The sequence below is a fragment of the Peromyscus eremicus genome, unplaced genomic scaffold (genome assembly GCF_949786415.1).
Source record: "Peromyscus eremicus unplaced genomic scaffold, PerEre_H2_v1 PerEre#2#unplaced_91, whole genome shotgun sequence".
Classification (NCBI taxonomy): domain Eukaryota; kingdom Metazoa; phylum Chordata; class Mammalia; order Rodentia; family Cricetidae; genus Peromyscus; species Peromyscus eremicus.
This window is the reverse complement of record NW_026734331.1, coordinates 1-21118: the sequence shown is the minus strand read 5'-3', so window position 1 is coordinate 21118 and position 21118 is coordinate 1. Positions and strand designations below refer to the sequence as shown.

The 21118-nt window shown below is 44.2% G+C and overlaps 1 protein-coding gene and 1 long non-coding RNA gene across 5 annotated transcripts in view; one reads left to right on the top strand and one right to left on the bottom strand.

Annotated features, from left to right (window-relative positions):
- The window catches only part of LOC131901500 (uncharacterized), a 45254-nt gene extending 24142 nt beyond the window's left edge, over positions 1–21112 (top strand). The window contains exons 4-7 of one of the 4 annotated variants that reach the window (XR_009376747.1): positions 1003–1226; positions 4710–4872; positions 10066–18421; positions 19461–21112. This is a non-coding gene — a long non-coding RNA (uncharacterized LOC131901500). Of the gene's footprint in view, positions 1–581; positions 677–1002; positions 1227–4709; positions 4873–10065; positions 18422–19460 lie in introns of those variants that run through there. The other 3 variants (XR_009376745.1, XR_009376744.1, XR_009376746.1) reach the window with 3 other exon arrangements.
- On the bottom strand, positions 2583–4738 carry LOC131901499 (uncharacterized protein C2orf78 homolog). Its single transcript, XM_059252621.1, has 2 exons — positions 4543–4738; positions 2583–3137 (listed from the first exon to the last, which is right to left on the bottom strand). The coding sequence occupies exons 1-2, from the start codon at positions 4547–4549 to the stop codon at positions 2674–2676; spliced, it is 471 nt and encodes a 156-aa protein (XP_059108604.1). The 5' UTR covers positions 4550–4738; the 3' UTR covers positions 2583–2673.
- Positions 21113–21118: the final 6 nt, after the last annotated feature.

Sequence of the window (21118 nt, the reverse complement as noted above, 5' to 3'; positions counted from 1 at the left end):
GTCTCTGAGCATTGCTCAGGGTTTTACCGGGGCCCCGGCCATCACATGGCACATCCAGAAGGGATGAGGTGGCTGGGCCTGTCCTGGGATCTTTGTTGCTGCTGAAGTTTAGCAGAGTCCGGGAGGAGGAGATGCCAGTTTTGTCATTATTCTTCTGTGGGTGAATGACCTGAGTGGATGCCCATTATGTACTTTCCGAGGTGAGTTTGAGGCTTTTTAAAGGCGTCATTGCTAAGCTCGGGTGGATTCCTCTTCCTCTTGGTCTTGGGGATGGTGGGCTTCTCTTGTGTCTTGACTGTGACTTGATGGCTTCAGCTGCTGTATTTTGCTGAAGTTGTTTTCTCTGGTCCTCTTGGTCTTGTCTTGTCCCTGCACCCTAGCTACCCTGGGCCTGCTGGGTGCAGATTTCTGAGCTTTGCCCTCCAAGTGTTTGTTGTCCATGTTGTCAATATCCCCTTCACTGGCCCCAGCATTGTTTCCAGTCTCTGCTCCCTCCACCAGGTCCTGGTGCTGGATTTGGTCCTGAAGAGGTCCATGAAGCAGATGAGATACTTTCTGGTCTTTCTTGTTCACTTTTTCAGAGTCCAGTGATGCTGGAACTTTCCTGGGCCTGATCCCTCCTGATGACTGTGGAGTCTTTGGAATGGATTGCTATAGGATTTTCCCAGTGGTCTAGGTCAGTGAGGGAGTTTAAGATTTGGGGAAGGTGAATATCTGACAGCACTGTAGTCATGTCTTCCACGTCATGCTTGAGACCATGACACTCTACAAAGACCCAGGCTCTCCTAGACCAAGGCTGTTGCTTCCCAAGATGGCATTATCAGAATCTGGCATCTACCTTAATCTCCCAGCATCAGTGTAGTTCAGGGGCTGCTGCATGTCAGAGTGTGCTAGAGGGAGAAGTGATGAGCCTTGGTTTTCTGTACTGCCCTCATAGGCATTCAGAGGCTTTGATTGCTCAGCAGTCATCTCTTCCACATTGCTATTCTCTGTTTGTTCCAGGCTTGGAGCTGGAGGCAAGGCCAGGAATTCTGAAGGACTGTGAATCAGGGCAGTTAATGACCTGTCCCCATCAACAGGTGATATCTTCATCCGGGTATCCTGGGTTCAGGCATTTCAGAAGTCAGGACTCTGCAGCAGACAGAGTGTCTGGCCGGAAGATATCTATCCAAGGGCCCTCTCCATTTCCACCACTGGAAAAGAGTCAAGGAAGGAGTCAGTGCCTGGTAAGTGAGATGATCCCCTCCTTTCAGTGGACCTCAGCACTCAGGCTCCTGTAGCAGTGTGCCAGGCATTCCTATGAACTCTGCTTGAGGGGCAAGTGTAGCATCTCTGTTTACAGACACTTAGTAACTACTCAGTTGTTTCTGGTGACCACACAATGTCTTGTTTTCTCAGATGTTTGTGTGGTCCATATCATTTATTGGTGTGAGCATGCATAGTGGTCATGGGGAGGTTACAGAATTCTCTTGGTGTGTGGTCCTTCCTTGTCCTCCTTTTGACTTTGAAACAGTTCCTCTCAGTTATTTGGAAGTGTGCCATTAGGCAGTTTGTCTGGTCTATAATTCCAAAACTTACACAATCTGCTTACTTCTTTCAAGTAGTGGCATTACTCATGTGCAACCAGATGTTTGGATTTTTGGGTTTTCAGTGTGCAAACCCAGTCCTTCACTCCTGAAATGCAAGCCATTTAAGAACCCCAACTTTCCTCAAGCTCCCATTTCACAGACGTGTTATAAGTGATATGAAAATTACTTGAAGAAAGTGAAATAGTGTGGCTTGAGTGTGACTTTGTTATAGAGAACATGGGTACATGATAATGGACTTGTGTCAACACTGAAGAATCACAGAGAAAAAGAAAGAGAATTAGAGAAGATACAGCAAGAGAGTGAGTAAGTATGAGTGAGTGAGTGAGCGAGAGAGAGAGAGAGAGAGAGAGAGAGAGACAGAGACAGAGACAGAGACAGAGAGAGAGACAGAGAGAGATATTTGCAGTTGTGTTGCTCAGGTATCTGATTTCAACTCAGAGAAAATCAAGTGCTAACCAAATATAAAATTCTTGATGTCTTCTAGAGCCCTGAGCACTATCCTAGAAAGGAGGTGATTATAGTGTGATGGAGCATGGCACTGATTGGCGTAGGCAGTGACGTGTGTGTCTATGGTGTGGTTGCTGATCATGTCTTAATGAAGGATGGATGTCAGCCCCTATCATGCATGTTTCTTACTTTTGAGATGGACGTTGAGGATGGTGAGCCAGGCCAAGGCTTAGCACTCAGGACTCCCATCCTTTCTCCCGGAGGACATCCACTGCTGAAAGGTCGAGCTGTGTCTGCTTTGAGTGCTGATCTCACTCCTCCCCTCCTGGCTTTACTCACCTTGAAGACTGGTGTCTGGCATGTCTTGAGCAGGTGTGGGATAGTAGATGGCAGAGGTGGTGAAGGGTTTTTGGACAGTTTTTGGCTGATTATCCTTTGGCATCATCACCATCCCTGGTTGCAGGGCAGAGGCCTGACCCCCAGAGTAGGACACAGAGCCACAGGCCTGCAGGCAGTGCCTGAGTTCTACAGCCATCAGAGGACCCAGAGTATTGACGTCATTGTAATAGACCTGGCTGCCCTCCCGGTAGGAAGGAGCCAGGCTGTATCCTTGATTTGACACCTGTGGTGGTGTGGCCTAAACAAGGCTGACAGACAGTGTTGGATAAGAAAGGTATAAGGCAATGGGATCTAAAATATTATCACCCTGGGCTGTCATAGACAAGGAGGAGAATGTGGTATTCTGGTCAATGACAGTTACAGTGAAGTCCTGGAGTGCAGCTCCCCTCCTGTCAGTGCTTCCCATGGGATCCCACTGGAGAACACCTGGATAGGAGAGTGCTGAGGCAGAACTCTGGCCCTGGTCAGTCAGCGCAGTCACCATGGTTGTGCAGGCTGGTAAGTAAGAGTAGGCACTGTCCATGAGCTGCTGGGAACAAGTGCTGGAGTCTGATGGCAGGAGCCATGCTGAACTCAGAGCTGGGGTGGAGACCCTGGAGAAGTTGCACAAACTTCCTACTAAGGGCATGGCATTCCTCAGCACAGGCACAGGGGGCTGCAGAGCACATTCTGTCCCAAAGAAAGGTGCACATTGGAAATTTTCTGTAGGAAGCAACAGGAAATTGGGAAGAACAGTGAGATGGAATCTGTGTGGCTTCCCGTGAGGAGCTTTGTTATCTGCAGTTTGTCCTGTCTGGGAGAGTCTGAGACCTATTTTCACTCACATATCCCAAACAAATGGTTCAGAATGATTCTTGGTAATGGATAGGATGACACTCATTTGATGAGCTGCCTGTTCTTCCTGTGTGGGCAAGCACTTCCTAGTTGATTCTTGTTGACCCTTGCTCTGACTAGACAACACCATACTTTGCCCTGCTTTGTCTTGTTCTGATACCTGCTGTGGTACTGCCTCACACCTGTGTCCCAGAACAGAAGTGTTTAAAGTAGGAGAACCTTAGACAGCTTCTCATGCCTGTGCCTTTGTCCTGTTCTGTGCAAATCTTTCTCTATGTATATATATAGAGAGATTCTCTACCTAGATGAGTCTGGCCTTGAAATCACACAGACTGGCCTGCCTCTGCACCAGAGTGCTGGCATTGTAGGTTCTTTCCATGTCCTCCAGGCTTGGCTCTACTCTGAGTTTTCTTAATGAAATGATGTATCAGGAATTTCATAGATAAGAACTGTATTTAGCTAAGAATCCCTTGGTCATCTAGCTCCTCCTGTTCCCCACTACATTTTATGTAAGTCATTACCTCTTCCTTTTTTCATATAAATTCAGCACACATCCAATATGACTGCATAAATAAAACCTGCTGATAACATTTCATGTCGAGTTCTTATGTTTCATGTGACATCTTGGGATTTATAATGTAGCATGTGGTTCATCCCTGAATAAGATTGTTTCTTAATTTAATAGTTGGTTAAATTTAGTCTTCAATGAACACTTTCACAGTATTTGTTAATTTCTTGTAACTCTCCTAGTTGGGAATCCTTGTGAGAATTCCTGCACACACTGGTGTGTCAGTTCTTGTCCAGAGAACAACTGACTGTGGAGAAACCCGCCCATGTTGATAACATCCAACACAACCAAAAGATGTGGAGAATGCTGTGGAAGATGGGCTGGATAGAGTGTAAGAGCCAGGGACTAGAGCTGAATATTGTTTTCTACATGTGATAGGAAACCTTTACCTAGACTAATTTCAACAGTGTGGCTGCATAATAATGGGTTGGGATATGATAATGTCTCATGCCTTTTAACTGTGGTTATCTGTAACATTCAGTTCCAAACTACCTTTGTGTACACCAGGGTCATCTCTGCAGTTTGTCTTTTTTATTTGCATATTTTTCTAACCCCAGTAAGAACCGAATCTAAATGTGACATTCAATTCCAGATGTCTCTATCAGCAACAATATTATACCCATTACACAAAAATTTAAAAGTATAGTAAAAATAATGGAGAAGTGATCTCTTACATTTGTAATGTTTTAAAATTTCTTTCCTTACCTGCCATGGTCAGAGGGAGAGTATCAGCAATCTACAGTACAATTGAGCAAGAGAATTGGTTGTCCTTGTCTGATCAGCTGACCTGAGTCACAAGTGTGTCCAGTATCAGACAGCACTTACTGGTTACTGGTCACAAGTGACCTGTGATGATCCAAATTTGTTTACAGGCATCACCATGGCAACCACAAGAACCTACCAGGTGATGGTAGGGTTGGAGGGAGAATGATGTCGTAAACAGGGCAGCAGCCAATGGGAAGTTGGATTCTGAGCTAGCAGATGGAATTGGTTGGAGAGAATTCCAGGAAACCATCAGGAGCCATGGAGGCAGAGGTGTGTGCTAGTGAGAGAGGCAATCCTGGCATGGAAGTTCCCCTTTAATGAGGTTTATTCCAGAAGTTTATTGGCAGAGCTTCTAATAACGTTCATCGATGAAGCTGTGTCTGTTGTTCCTATAAGGTGTCACCTTCCAGGAGTGAGTGTGCTTTCTGCATACACTGTACATAAATTCAGTAGCCTTGGGCAGGAAGGAGAGGACCACATGGGAGGAGGGAACTCGGGTGAGAAACGGTATCAGTGGATCTGGTTTATGAGTCCATGACCAAAGGAAGAGATCAAAGGGCTCCATTGTGAGTGTGTTGAAGGACAGGGCTGAGTGTATTGAGAGTACCTTGGATGAAGAACTCCAAGAATCTTTTATTTGGGTTTATTCACTTAGATGCCTTCCTTAATCTGTGTTGGTCCAGGCAGGACTCATATCTCCCTTCTCTGCTTTTCATCCCTTTTTGGTAGGGTTTGATTGTTGTTCTAGGGTGAACCTGTATCCTTAAAGTGGTGGAAAGTGTCATGGTGAACTTCCAGAAGCAGTGGTCTTCTGTTCATCGTGAAGATGCTTGTAATTTGGTGTTGCTGGTAGTAGCAAGCACTTGAGGGGTAACCCCTGTTGTTTGGGTGCTCATCTTGTATCTCTCTCTGATCTCAGACTCATGGGCATTCTTTGTATATTGCGTCCCTTCTTATAGTTTGAAATTGTCAGTCATTGAGTCTGGCCGCCTTCTCTCTTCATCCACAAGTATAATGAGTGTGACAGTTACTGAAGCTTCTTCCTCCTGGCAACAGTCTCTGCAGTATCCTGGGCTTCTAGCATTCTCTGCCATGCTTTTTTTCTGAGTAAGGGCTAAAAAGCAACTGGAACCTCTGGAGGAGGAAGGCATTTGTTGATATGTGGTGGTGGGTTACATGAAATAAGCAATGTAGGTGTTTTTCTAAGTGTTGCACCTTGGTGGAAAGGGATCTTGGCATTTAAGAACTCAGGAATAGCACAAAGTCAACTTAAGCATAGCAGCTTTCGTCTCTGCTCCAGGGAAAGCTTTCCCCAAAGTAACAACTCTACTTTGATAGAGGAAGGTTTCCCCCAGTGAAACTGTTACAGTTCTGCTCTGCTCTGCTCCACTGTGGCTAATGTTCCCTCTATGCTCTGCTCCCTTCTGACAAAAGAAGGTCTCACCCAAACCTCATTCAAGAGATTTATTGGAGGGGAAGAATCCGGGAGGGTGACTTCTTCTGCCAGGGTGGAAAAAGGCAGTTAACGACTGAACAGGTACAGGGCTTATGTAGGGCTTCTTAGTGGGGGGCTCTTTCTCTTTTCCAGAGTGAATTTTGCAGGGTGAGAATTGCTCAGATTCCAATCTCTGAGTTTGGAAAAATCAAGAGATTGGTTTGATTATGTTGGGTAGGTTTTTTTGCTCATGGATTGGTTGGTTTTTTTGCTTAGTGGGTCAGGAGCAGAGTGTGTTTCTTTGAATGTGGTTTCAGAGCCAAAGTTTGATTCTTTCACAGGCCCTTTTTACCATTTTTACTCTGGTTTCATAGGGTTGTTTCTTTGGTTGGCTCATTTGTCCTACAATATTTCTTTATATTTGAAAAAAAAGAACAACGCATTTCCCATCTCAGTGTATCTTCTTAGACAGGAAGATGATATTTTCTTTAAATATGGGTAAATCTTGTGTGTTTCCTCATTTTGGTTTTGATTGTTATCATTCTCTTTGGTCACTCACTTGTGAATTCTTAGACTGTCTTATGGCATGGGTGTAGTGTGCATTCCTATGTATTTCTTACTCTAACTGCCTCAACAAGCACTACTATGACAGTGTCTGTCAGTCCTCATTGAAAATGACCCTGGAGCCTGTTTAGCTCTCCTCCTGCGTTCACTTTCCCTTGGGACCTCTTTTACACTGAGCTAATGCCATAGCTAGCAGCTACACACCCAGCTCAGTAGACCTGTTTCTCCATGTAGATTGTTTCATGTTTTGTAGTGCTTGGCGAATTTGTAATAAAAATGTCCTTTGTCATAGGCCAGGAGGCTGCCTTGGTATTTCACCCTTGCAGTTTCCTTCATGACTGACCACTTGTCAGATCATGTGACACATTCCAAGTGGCAATGACTGAAAGTTGAGAGGTTCATCCAGGCTTCTGGTTGTAGGTCTTGCAGAAAAATGTGTCCTCTTATAGCAGCATAGACCAAAGTGAGTAGAACATCAGTTGGCCTATGGTATTGAGAAATCAGAGTGGACAGAAACCAGAGGATGGATGGATAGATAGATAGATAGATAGATAGATAGATAGATAGATAGATAGATAGAAAGATAGACAGATCTGTGTTCTGTGTATAATTTCCATCATTTCTGTGTTTATTTTTAAACATTCGCATATTATTTTTCATATAGTGATAGACAGGTCTGTGGCTCTGAAGCTCAACTATACATAGTAGAAGGAACCATGGAAGTTCAATAAAACTTGACTCGTCATTCTAGACATTACTTGAATTTGAACACCACGCCTAGTGGAAAATGGTCTTTCTTGATGCTAGAGAATAGAAATGGAGAGTTAAATGAAAGTAGGGGGCTTCCAAGTATTTCTTCCACAGGAAACACCAATAAGTTGGTGGGTATAATATGAAGTATTCTACCCTCTGTCTATTACAGTATGGAGTAACTTTAAACACCAACACCAGGTCTATCTCATTTTCTATCTATACTATTCCAAGGAATTGAACATGTTATTGCTTTGCACATCAGTACAGATCACAGCATTTTTCAGGAATATCTATGCTAGCTGATCCTGATTTCCAATAAGAGAGCAATGGATAAGGAATATGTGATGTCTACTCACAACAGAACCATTTCAGCTAAAGTGATGAATGTAGTCAAGGTGATTGCAGGAGAGTTCTTGTAACTCGTGATAATTATATTACACCATAAGTATCCAGTCCCAGACATATATCTCCCAATGCTCTCTATCTATATGGATGTTAGATTACACACACCTATATGTTCCTTTCCTGATATTGATGGCAATGCTGTTGAGTATATGACCAATGCCTAAGATTTTTGGTGAGAGTTAAGGAATAGGGTAGGCCTTGGTCACAAAATTACTGGGCTCAGTATACAATATACAGTTTTTAAAGAATGTGTTCAAAGAATAGTACAATGAGAATTAATGACATTGAGGATTCAATACAAGTACAGCATTGTGTGAATTGCTTTAATATGAAAAACGCTTCCTGAACTTCTTAAATAAGGATTATTTTATAAGACCCTTAGTTTGAATACATAAAGATGAAAATAATAATATCAAGGTTAGAAGATATCCGTCCAAATGTGTTTCTGCTGCTCCTAAGGTGTAAGATGAAGACAGTAGTCTCATGGCAGTGCATAATCTGTCATTAAGCCACACACAGGGAGTGATAAAACCAGAGGCCTCCCTAAGCCATTGCTTTCCATCATTCTGCTGTACTCAGATTTGTCCCTGTGAGGATCATTGCATTCAGGAAGTTGGATCTTTTCATGCTGGGTTTGTATACATTTTCTAGGTGAGTTAGACTGTACTTACCCTTGTTAGAATGAACAATTTGGGGCATTCACAGTAGTTGGGGGTTAGATATTGTGAAGAAAGAAGCACCATGAAACTCTATGGAGAGTGTGAATACAATTCCTCAGATGCCCCAATTCATAGAGGTAGAAAAGCAATCATAACTTTACTACAAAAGTAGAAAATACCCAGGATAGCATGAGTGCTTCACAGGCATTGTAGCAAGTACAGTCTACAACTGAAACAAAGAAGACTGTCAGAAAAAAATGAATCTGAGTTAAGTTGCATTTGTAAAACATGTGGTTTCATCTCTTTGAATTTCAGGTATGTACCAAAAATGTACCCTGGAGTACACTTGACCTCTTCATCAAGACATGAACTGAAACATGGTTATCAACCTGTACTGAAAGAACCTTGATTCCACCTTGCTTGTTAGAGAATTACTTTCATCCCAGCACTCTTGAGGCAGTGGCTGAGGAGTGTGTAGATGTGGATGCAGTAGGGGAGGCAGAGGCTGAGATGGAGGTTGAGGCAGAGGGGGAGGCAAACAGATCTTTGTGAGTTCAATGATTGCCTGTTCGATGTAGTCAGTTCTAGGAGATGCTGGGCTATGGAGTAGGTCCCAGTTTAAAAAACTAAAGGTGACTTAATAAATAAATGAATTCTTCTCACTATATGTAACCTTGGAAAAAGATAATGGTGAATGCCCCAGAGGCCAAAGTGTAACAAACTCTGTTACTATTAGAGCACAGAGTAGCACAAAGAGTTGAAGGTTCAGGAGATGCCAGTTTTCTTCTCACCCTTCCTTCCACAGTGAGTGACAGACCTTCACAGACTCCAGCATGTGCACGCTGAGGTGGTTTTGAGGCTTTTTAAAGCCATCATGGATGAGCTCAGGTTGATTGAACATCCTCTTGTTGTTGAGGACAGTGGGCTTGTCTTCTGTCTTGACTCTGTGACTTAATTGCATCAGCTCCCGCACCTTTCTTGGAGTTGATATCTCTAGTACTCTTGGTCTTGTCTTCTATGATTCCTAGGTTTGCTGGGCCTGCAGAGTGTGGCTTTCTGAACTTTGCCCTCTATATGCTGGGTGATGTTGTCAATATCAACTTCTCTAGCCATAGCACTGTTCTGTCGCTCCACCAGGTCCTGACACTAGATTCTGGCCAGAGAATTTCCATCAAGCAGATTAGGGCTTTGCTCTTCCTTCTTTCTCAACTGGTTTAAGGGTATGCTGATGACACCTGATCTTTACTGGGCCTGATCGCTTCTGATAACTATGGAGTCTTTGCATTGGGTGGCTGTGGGAACCTGGAGTTGGTTTAGTTCAGAGAGGGAGTTGAGCAGTTTGGAAGATGAACTTCTACCACAAGTGTAGTCATGTGTGCAAGTCCATTCTGGAGGCCAACACACTGTGCATGTCCCAGGCTCATCCTGACCAAGACTGCTGCTTCCCAATGTCACAATGTCAGAAGAAACTTCTATCCTTGACTCTCAGCTGTCCTAGGCTCCCAGCATCAGTGAAGTACAAGGGATGCTGCATGTCATGGTGTGCTAATGGGAGAGAGATGGATCTTTCATGCACTCATAGGCATCCAGAGACATTGAAGGATTTGCTGCCATCTCATGCAGGTTGACATTCTCTGTTTGTTCCAGGCATGGATCTTGTGGCAATGACAGGAATTCTGAAAGTTGTGGATGGGGGCAATTAATGACTTGCCACCATCAACAGGTGGTGTCCTCATCTGGTAATCCAGTTGCAGGAGTACAGAGTTCTGCTCTGCAGCAAACAAAGTATCTGGCTTGATGTGTGATTCCCAGGGAAGTCTCCCTTTGCACCACTGAAAAAGAGTCAAGGAAAAAGTCAGTCCATGGTAAGTGGGATGTCCCCTCCTCTCAGTGCACCTCTGCACTTAGGCCCCTACAACAGCTGGGTGACATTCTTTGGATCTCTGCTTTAGCTGCAGATATTCAGAAACATCAGTCTGAGTTTAGTTCCAGTTGTAAACACATTCAGTTAAGTCTCTTGGGATTATGAGTAGGTGCCAAAAATGCACCTTAACTTTATACATGGCCTCTTCATCCAATCATGCTGGCAAACTTGGAAGTCCACATAGACAGAAAGAGACTTGATTCCATTTAGTTTGTGCGAGCATTCCTTTAGTCTCAGCACTCTTGAGGCAGCGCCACGGCCAGGGTCATGGCCAAGGCAATTGGAGAGGCAGAAACAGAGTCATAAGCAGAAGCAGAGATATTGGCAGAGGTAGAGGCAGGCTGATGTTTGTGAGTTCAAGGCTAGTCTGATCAACATAGTTAGTTCCTGAACGTGCAGAGTTATGGAGAGAGAACCTGTCTCAAGAAACTAAAAGCAAATTAACAAGTCAATGAGTTATATTTCCTATGTGTCACCCTCTCAAAGAAGTGCCAAGTGCCTCAGAGGCAATAGTGTGAGTAACCCTGATAATATCAGAGCACAGAGTATGCGAAAGTGTTGAATGATCAGAGATAATCCAGGATGGAGCAACACACCAGCCACTCAAGAAATCCTGGCTGTAGTTGACAGATGGTCTCTCAGGGATGTAAAGCATTTGTTGCTAGAAAAAAAGAAACAGTTAATCGAGAGGGGGTCCTAGAGAACAGGAGGACATCTTTGCTATTGCTACCCCTGTGAGAAGATTAATATTTAGATTATTTAGAATTAGATACATAAATCTTAAGAAGGACAGCAACCCAGGTAGTAAAGTGCAAAGAGAAAGACAGTCCTCCCCTATTTCATAAAAAGGAGAGCTTGGACATACAAAGGTTCAGATGGAGGAGGAATCAGGGAAATGCATAGTGACCCTCCTAGATGCCATCCAAGGCCAACTAGAAAAGAAATGACAGCCACCACTGAGAGAGTTCACAGAAAGGAATGCTATACAATGCTGAAGATGGAAAGATTTCCAGCCTGATTGGATGTCAGTGTGGAGGATCCTCCAAAAGCCTAAACCTGGCCCACCACATGGTTCATATATGCCTTTCCAAAGAACTCAATATATTAGAGAGGTACTTGCCCATCAGTGTTGACTGCAGCACCGTTTCAAGAATATTAGGGAACCAAGCATGTTGTCCAAGAGCATTGCCATAGGTGAAGAAAATGGGATGTTCGTAGAACGTGAAGTCTTTTCAGCCATAGAGAAAATGAAGTCATGTTGTTTGCAGTATATGGATTCAACTGAGGCTCATGAGATGGCTCAGTAGATAAGAACACTTGGTTGTCTTGCAGAGTCCCCAGGCTTGCCTCATGGTGGCTTTCAGTCTCTCTTAATTCCAGACCTTAGAGGTCTGATGCCCTCTTCTGGCCTCTGTGGGCACCTCACATATGTGTTCCACAGGAATTCGGGTGGACAACACACAAACACACACACATACACAAAATGAATTAAAGTATTAAATGGATAATTTCAAAGATGGATACAACTTAAGATAAAAATAGTAATCAAATGAAATCAATCTCAGGAAGATAGTCTACATAGTTATTTTCTCTTTAAGTTGGGTGCTTGACAGTGTATACATGGAATCCTGTATCTCATCATGAAATTCCTGGAGGTGCTCAGTCCCAGACCAATAGTGATTAAAGGGCTGGAGTGAGTGTTTCCCAATGGGATTAAGTGTGGCAAGAGCAGGTATATGTTCACTATACAGTATACACTATAGGAAACATACCAAACCAGTAGAGTGAAAAATAAAAGTCAAGGAGAATAATTTTAATTCCACTAAAGATTTTGGCTAGATACTTTCATCTTAAATAAACACTATCACTGACTTACAGCATATGATGTATTTATGGAAAACATTTCCACTTTGGGAACATAAATTTAAAAAGCTAAGGTATGAAGAAACCATCAAATCACTCTATATATAATTATTCACGGGTAAAATATAACTGACTTTAGCTTCTCCGGTCACTTTTAGTGTCTTCAAATACTTATAAGTATAGAACCTTGTCTGACCATTTATATATAAATCCTGGGATGTACATATTAATCTCCTTAACTCCATATGTACCTACATATGTACATGTACATCCAAGTCTTTAAATTCAATATGTACTTGTATATCTGTGACTATATCTAACCTTGTCTATGTTGAATAGTACTGTGTTCCAAAGTCAAGGCCAGCTCTTACATGACATAGCCAAAATATATAGAAATTTCCATATCCTTCTGCCTCTGAAGGAAGAGCTGTGGTTTTCCCAGAGAGGTGAACTTGGCAGCATTCTCTCTCTCTGGTTGAGCCTGCCTCTTCATGGCCTCCCTCTCTGGTCTCTGCTCTTCTGTGATGGGCTGTGAGATGACTGGCCCTGGAATGTCAACTTTCCTCCATGGAATTGGTTGGTGGCTGAAGTCTTGCAGCAGATTTTGGATTTGAGGTTTGTGAGGTGATGGGGTCTTGTTCTTGTTAGAAGAGTCAAGCTCCCTCTGTAATGAAGTGTGAGATGATGCCCTGTAGGGTCCAGGCCTAGAGGCAGCTCGCTGAGGCCCAGGGCAAGACTGGATGGGGTTGGTTATGTTAGCTTGTGTGGCACTGGTAGCAATAGGCAGAGCTGGCTTGTCAGAGGCCATCAAAGAAGTGCTGGCAGGAGCTGGTTTAGATGGCTTGAGTGTGGTAGGCTGAGCCGAGTGGGAATGAGGCCTCACAGGGTATACTGCAGGGGGCCTGCGTGAAGCCAGGGAGAGAGGCTTTCTAGAAACCAGTCTGGCTTGCGGCTTGTCCAGGGCTGGAAAAGGCAGAGGTACTAACTTGACCTTCCCAGGTAGGGGCAGCTCATACTGGGATGGAGATGGACACTCCCTGTGAGCATTGTTCCCTGGTCTCTGAGCATTGCCCAGGGTTTTACCAGGGCCTCGGTCATCACATGGCACATCCAGAAGGGATGAGGTGGCTGGGCCTGTCCTGGGATCTTTGTTGTTGCTGAGGTTCAGCCGAGCCTGGGAGGAGGAGATGCCAGTTTTCTTCTCACTCTTCTTCCCCAGTGGGTGAAAGACTTGCACGGATTCTAGCATGTGCATGCCGAGATGAGTTCGAGGCTTTTTAAAGCTGTCATGGCAGAGCTCAGGTGGATTCCTCTTCCTCTGGTTCTTTGGCTTGGTGGTGTTTACTTCTGCTTTGACTCTGTTCCTTGACTATTTAAGCTCCTCTGTTTTCGTGGAGTTGTTTTTTCTGGTTCTCTTGGTCTTGTCTTGCCCCTCAGCCCTAGCTCTGCTGGGCATCCTGGGTGTGGCTTTCTGGGCTTTGCCCTCCATGTGCTTGGGCATGTTGTCAATAGCCCCTTCACTGGACCCAGCACTGCCCACAGCCTCTTCTCCCTCCACCAGGTCCTTGAATGGATTCTGGCCTGAGAAGTTCGATCAAGCATCTCCAAGACTTTCTGGCCATTCTTTTTCACGTGGTCCAATTGCACACTGATGATGCTTTCCTGACCCTGATCCCTCATGATGTCTTTGGATTGGGTTGCTGTGGGATCTTGGAATTGGTTCATTCCAGTGAGGGAGTTGAAGAGTAGAGGAAGGTGAATATCTGCCACCCATGTAGTCATGTCTGCAAAGTCCATGCTGGAGCCCATCACAATCTGCAGCACCCCAGGCTCATCCTGACCAATGCTGCTGCTTCCCAAGGTGGCATTGTCAGGAGAAAGCTTCTGTTTTAGGCTCCCTGAATCAGTGGAGTTCAGGGCCTGCTGCATGTTGGCATGTGCTAAAGGGAGAAGTGATGGATCTTGGCTTTCTATTATGCCCTCATAGGCATCCAGAGGAGTTGACAGATCAGCTGTCATCAAATCCAAGTCATTATTCTCTGTTTGTTCCAAGCTCAGAGCAGGAGGCAAGGGCAGGAATTCCAAAAAACTGTCAATGGGGGCAGTTAATAACCAGTCCCCATGGACAGGTGGTGTCTTCTGGACATCCTGGGTGCAGGCATTGCAGAGGTCTGGACTCTGCAGCAGACAGAGTGTCTGGCCTGAAGCTGTCAATCCCAGGGTTGTCTCCATTTTCACCACTGAAAAAGAGTCAAGGAAGAAGTCAGTGCCTGGTAAGTGAGGTGCTCCTCACTTTTCAGTGCACCTCAGTACTCAGACGCCCTACAACAGTGGGGAAGGCTTTCCTATGAGCTCTGCTTGAGTAGCACAGGGAGCACCTCTATTGGGAGACTTGTGACCACTGTCTTATTTCTGGTAACCATGTGATATCATGTTTTCTCAGATGTTTGTGTTTTCCTCGGTGTTTGTGTGTTGTGTGCATGTATAGTGATCATAGGGAGGTGACAGAATTCCCTTGGGGTGTGGTCCTCCCTTGCCTTCCCCATGTCTCTGTAAGAGTGACCTTGATTTCCGTCGAAGTTTGCTATCAGGCAGGTTGTCTGGTCCACAATTTTCAAGAACTTACCCTTGTCTTCCAATTCTTGGCATTACTCAAATGCCCCCAGTTGCCTGACTTTCTAAATGGGTTCAGGTAACCAAACCCAGTTCCTCACTCCTGCAAGGCAATCATTTCTACAACCATGTATTTCCTCCATCTCCACATTTCACAGTCTTGTTATTAATGATGTGAAAATTGGTTTAAGAAGGTGAAATTTTTAGCTTGTGTTATGTTTGTAGTTTAGAACATATCCTAGTGATCATGCTTGGCTCACTTCAGAATAACCATAGCAAAGAAAAGGATAAAGAGAGGGAGATGGAGAGGAGGAGAGAGAGAGAGAGAGAGAGAGAGAGAGAGAGAGAGAGAGAGGAGAGGAGAGAGAGAGAGAGAGAGAGAGAGAGAGAGAGAGAGAGAGAGAGAGAGAGAGAGAGAAGCTTTGCCCAACTTAGCAGTTTCACACTGGTACACTGTTTATACTGGACTCTCAATGCACTTATGCTTGGAAGAGTACGGCAGGGCCAGCACTTGGAATCTGTGAGCAATACTTCTTCTAGGACAGATTTGGAGTTGCACTGCTCTAGAGTCAGAATTGAACCCAGAGAAAATAAAGTGTTCCCAAACAGAAAGGCCTTGGTGTCCTCTACAGCCCCAAGGAATAGATTAGGAAGGAGGTGATTGCCGTGTAACAGTGCATGGGACTGATAAGCTAGGTAATTGATGTGTGTGTCTGTGGTGGTGTCCTTGGACATGTCTTAGTGGAGGATGGGTGCCACTCATTGTCCTGCATTGTCAGTCATTATAGAGACTGAAGATGGGGATGGTGAGCCAGGCCAAGGCTGAGCTCTCAGGACTCCCATCCTTTCTCCCTGAGGACATCCACTGCTGAAAGGTCGAGCTGTGTCTGCTTTGTGTGCTGATCTCAGTCCTCCCCTCCTGGCTTTACTCACCTTGAAGACTGGTGTCTGGCATGTCTTGAGCAGGTGTGGGATAGTAGATGGCAGAGGTGATGAAGGGTGTTTGGACATTCATTGGCTGAATCTCCTTTGGCATCATCACCATCCCTCGTTGCAGGGCAGATGCCTGACCCGCAGAGTAGGACACAGAGCAACAGGCCTGTAGGCACTGCCTGAGTTCTCCAGCCATCAGAGGGCCCAGGCTGTTGACGTCATTGTAATAGACCTGGCTGCCCTCCTGGTAGGAAGGTGCCAGGCTGTATCCTTGATTTGGCACCTGTGGTGGTGTGGCCTGAACAAGGCTGGCAGATAGTATTGGATACGAGAGGACTAAGGAATTGGGATCTAAAATATTGTCACCCTGGGCTGTCATAGACAAGGAGGAGAATGTGGTATTCTGGTCAATGACAGTTACAGTGAAGTCCTGGAGTGCAGCTCCCCTCCTGTCAGTGCTTCCCATGGGATCCCACTGGAGAACACCTAAATAGGAGAGTGCTGAGGCAGAACTCTGGCCCTGGTCAGTCAGCGCATGGTTGTGCCAACTGGTAAGTAGGGGTAAGCACTGTCCATGAGCTGCTGGGAACAAGTGCTGGAGTCTGATGGCAGGAGCCATGCTGAACTCAGAGCTGGGGTGGAGACCCTGGAGAAGTTGCACACACTTCCTGCTAAGGGCGTGGCATTCCTCAGCACAGGTGCTGAAGGCTGCAAGGCACATTCTGTCCCAAAGAAAGGTGCACTTTGGAAATTTTCTGTAAGAAAGAAGAGGAAAGTGGGAAGAACAGTGAGATGGAATCTGTGTGGCTTCCCATGAGGAGCTTTGTTTTCTGTAGTTTGTCCTGTCTGGGAGAGTGAGACCTATTTTCCCTCACACATCCCAAACAAATGGTTCAGAATGATTCTTGGTAACGGATAGGATGACACTCATTTGATGAGCTGCCTGTTCTTCCTGTGTGGGCATGCACTTCCTAGTTGATCTACGTTGACCCTTGCTCTGACTAGACAACACCCTTCTTTGCCCTGCTTTGTGTTGTTCTCATACCTGCTGTGGCACTCTCTCACACCTGTGTCCCAGAACAGAAGTGTCTAAAGTAGGAGAACCTTAGACAGCTTCTCATGCCTGTGCCTTTGTCCTGTTCTGTGCAGAGATTCCTCTATGCAGAGAGAGATATTCTCTACCTAGATCAATCTGGCCTTGAAATCACACAGACTGGTTGCCTCTACATCAGAGTGCTGATGTTGTAGGTTCTTTCATGTCTACCAGGTTTGGCTCTACTCTGAGCTTTCTTAATGAAATGATGTATCAGGATTTTTATAGATAAAAAACTCTATTTAGCTAAGAATCCCTTGGTCATCTAGCTCCTCCTGTTCCCCACTACTTTTTATGGAAGTCATTATTTCTTACTTTTTTATATAAATTCAGTACACATCCAATATGACTGCATGAATACAACCTGCTGATAACATTTCATGTTTAGTCCCTATGTTTCAAGTGACATTTTGGGATTTCTAATGTCGTGTAGTATTCATCTCTGAATAAGATTGTTTCTTAATTAAATTTGGTTCAATTGATTCTTCAATGAACACTTCTAAATTAAAAGTTGGTTAAATTGATTATTCAATGAACACTTCCACAGTAATTGTTAATTTCTTGTAACTCTACTAGTAGGGAATCCTTGTGAGAATTCCTGCACACACTGGTGTGTCAGTTTTTGTACAGAGAACAACTGACTGTGGAGAACCCCGCCCATGTTGTTAACATCCAACACAACCAAAAGATGTGGAGAATGCTGTGGAAGATGGGCTGGATAGAGTGTAAGAGCCAGGGGCTAGAGCTGGATATTGTTTTCTATATGTAACAGGAAACCTTTACCTAGACTAATCTCAGCAGTGTGGCTGCATAATAATGGGTTGGGATGGGACAATATCTTCTGTCTTTTTATTTAATCTTTGGTTATCTGTAACATCCAGTTCCCAACTGCCTTGTGTACATCAGGGTCATCTCTGCAGTTTGTCTTTTTTTATATCCATATTTTCTTTCCCCAGTAAGAACCAAATCGAAATGTGACATGTAATACCAGATATCTCTATCAGCATCAATAATATAACCATTACACAAAAATTTAAAAGCATAGTAAAAATAAGGGGGAAGTGATCCCATATCTTTTTAATGTTTTAAAATTTTTTTCCTTACCCGCCATGGTCAGAGGGACAGTATCAGCAATCCACAGTACAATGGAGCAAGAGAATTGGTTGTCCTTGTCTGATCAGCTGACCTGAGTCGCAAGTGTGTCTGGTATCAAACAGCACTTACTGGTCACTGGTCACAGGTGACCTGTGATGATCCAAATTTGTTTACAGGCATTGCCATGGCAACCCCAAGAACCTACCAGGGTTGGTAGGTTGGCTTGGTGGGAGAATGATGTCATAAACGGGGCAGCAGCCAATGTGAAGGTCGGGTTCTGAGCTAACAGATGGGATTGGTTGGAGAGGATGCCAGGAGACCAACAGTAGCCATGGAGGTTGAGGTGTCAGCTAGAGAAGGAAGGCAATCTTGGCAGAAAATCCCCCTTTCTGGAGGTTTATTCCAGGGTATTGGCAGAACTTCTAATAACGTTCATCTATGAAGCTGTGTCTATGGTTTCTATGAGGTGTCACCTTCCAGGAGTGAGTGTGCTTTCAGCATACACTGTACATACAGTCAGTAGCCTTGGGCAGGAAGGAGAGGACCACATGGGAGGAGGGAATTTGGGTGAGAAACTGTATCAGTTGATCTGGTTTATGAGCCATCATCATCAGTCCATGACCCAAGGAAGAGATCAAAGGGCTCCATTGTGAGTGTGTTGAAGGACAGGGCTGAGTGTAATGAGATCACATTGGATGATGAACTCCAAGAATCTTCTATTTGGGTTTCTTCTCCTAGATGCCTTCCTTAATCTGTGTTGGTCCAGGCAGGACTCACATCTCCCTTCTCTGCTTTTCATCTTTTTTGGTAGGGTTTGATTCTTGGACTAGGGTAAATCTGTATCCTTAGAGTGGTGGGAAGTATCATGGTGAACTTCCAGAAGCAGTGGTCTTCGGTTCCTTGTGAAGATGCTTGTAATTTGGTGCTGCTGGTAGTAGCAAGCACTTAAGGGGTAATCCCTGTTGAACGGGAGATCATCGTGTTTCTCACTCTGGTCTCAGAAATGTGGTCATTCTTTGTATCTTTCTCCCTTCTTACAGTATTGAGGTTGTTTGTCATTGAGTCTGGCCATCTTCTCTCTTTATCCACAATATAATGAGTGTGACATTTACTAAAGCTTCTTCCTCCTGGCAACAGTCTCTGCAGAATCCTGTGCTTCTAGCATTCTCTGCCATGCTTTTTTCTGAGAAAGGGCTAAAAAGAGACTGGAATACCTGGAGGCGAAAGGCGTTTGTTGGTATGTGGTGGTGGGTTACATGAAAAAATGGTGGTGTTTTTGTAAGTGTTGCAGCTGGATGGAAAGGGATATTGGCTGTTGAGAGCCAAGGAATAGCACAAAGTGAACTTAAGCATAGCAGCTTTCATCCTTGCTCCAGGGAAAGCTTTCCCTAATGTAACAACTCTGCTTTGTTAGGGGAATGTTTCCCCCAGGGAAAGTGTTACAGTTCTGCTCTGCTCTGCTCCACGGTGGCTCCACTGTGGCTAATGTTCCCTCTCCGCTCTGTTCACTTCTGACAAAAGATGGTCTCCTCCAAACCTCATTCAAGAGATTATTTTCGGGGAAGAATCTAGAAGCATGACTGCCTCTGCCAGAAAGAAAAAAGGCAGTTACCAACTGAACAGGTACAGGACTTATGTATGGCTTCTTAGTGGGGGAGCTTTTCCAGGGTGAATCTTTGCAGGGTGAGAATTGCTCAGATTTCAATCTCTGAGTTTGGACAAACCCAGAGATTGGTTCGATTTTTTTGGGTAGGTTTTCCTGCTTACTGATTGTTTGGTTTTTGTGCTGAGTGGGTCAAGGGCAGAGTGTGTTTCTCTGACTCTGGTTTCAGGGCCAAAGTGTGTTTTTTTCACAGGCCCTTTTTACCGTTTTGACTCTAGTTTCAGGGCTAGGGTGTGTTTTTTTGGCTGGCTCATTTGTTCTACAAAATTTCTTTATATTTGAAAAAAAAAGGGCAACCCATTTCCCACCTCAGTGTATCTTCTTAGACAGGAATATGATATTTTGTTTAAATATGGGTAAATCTTGTGTGTTTCCTCATTTTGGTTTTGATTGTTATGATTCTCTTTGGTCACTGACTGGTGGGTTCATAGACTGTCTTATGGCATGGGTGTAGTGTGCATTTATAGACATTTCTTACTCTAACTGCCTCAACAAGCACTACTATGACAGTGTCTGTCAGTCCTCATTGAAAATGACCCTGGAGCCTGTTTATCTCTCCTCCTGCGTTCACATGAGCTGTCAGCACTGTCCCTTGGGACCTCTTTTACACTGAGCTAGTGCCGTAGCTAGCAGGCACATGCCCAGCTCAGTAGACCTGTTCCTGCATGCAGATTGTTTCATGTTTTGTGGTTCTTGGCAAAACCCTACAATAAGACCGTCCTTTTTTATAAGCCAGCAGGCTGTCTTTGTGTTTTACCCTTGCAGTTTCCTTCATGACTGACCACTTGTCAGATAATGTGACACATTCCAAGTGGCAATGAGTGAAAGTTGGAAGGTTCATCCAGGCTTCTGGTCATAGACCATTCTGAAAAACGTGTGTTCTTGTAGCAGCATAGACCGAAGTTAGTCTGGGCCTGTGTTATTGAGAAGTCTGAGCATGGAGCAAAAATGAGAGATACATAGATAAGATAGATAGATAGATAGATAGATAGATAGATAGATAGATAGATAGAAAGATAAATAGATAGAACTGTGTTCTTTGTTTAATTCCCATCATTTCTGTGCTCTTTATTTTTAAACATTTGTCCATTCTATTTTATTCAGTGTAGTAATGAACTTATTAATGCTAAAATCCTATAGGAATTTTAGTTTCTAAACCCTCTACTCCTCCTAATTCTTTTCCAAGTCCCAACTTCTCAGTTACTACTATCTTTCTGTTGCTCTCTAGAAAAGAAAGGCTTTCAAGAGGTAACAAATAAATATGGTAAAATAAAATTTTGGTACAGCGTCTCCAGGCAAATAAATGTAAGTTAAAAAATCTGAAAGATGGTATCCTGCATGGGTGAAAAAAATGGCATTCCCTGAAGACATATGCCTGCTAAATGCTAAGTGCCAAGAGGGGGCTTAAGCCTCAGGCGATGTTGGCCAAGAAGGTCCTTAGGACTTCCCAGAATATGAAAACTATTTCATTCCTGTTTAAGTTATGAGCCCAAAGTAGAGTAACGCTGAATTGATT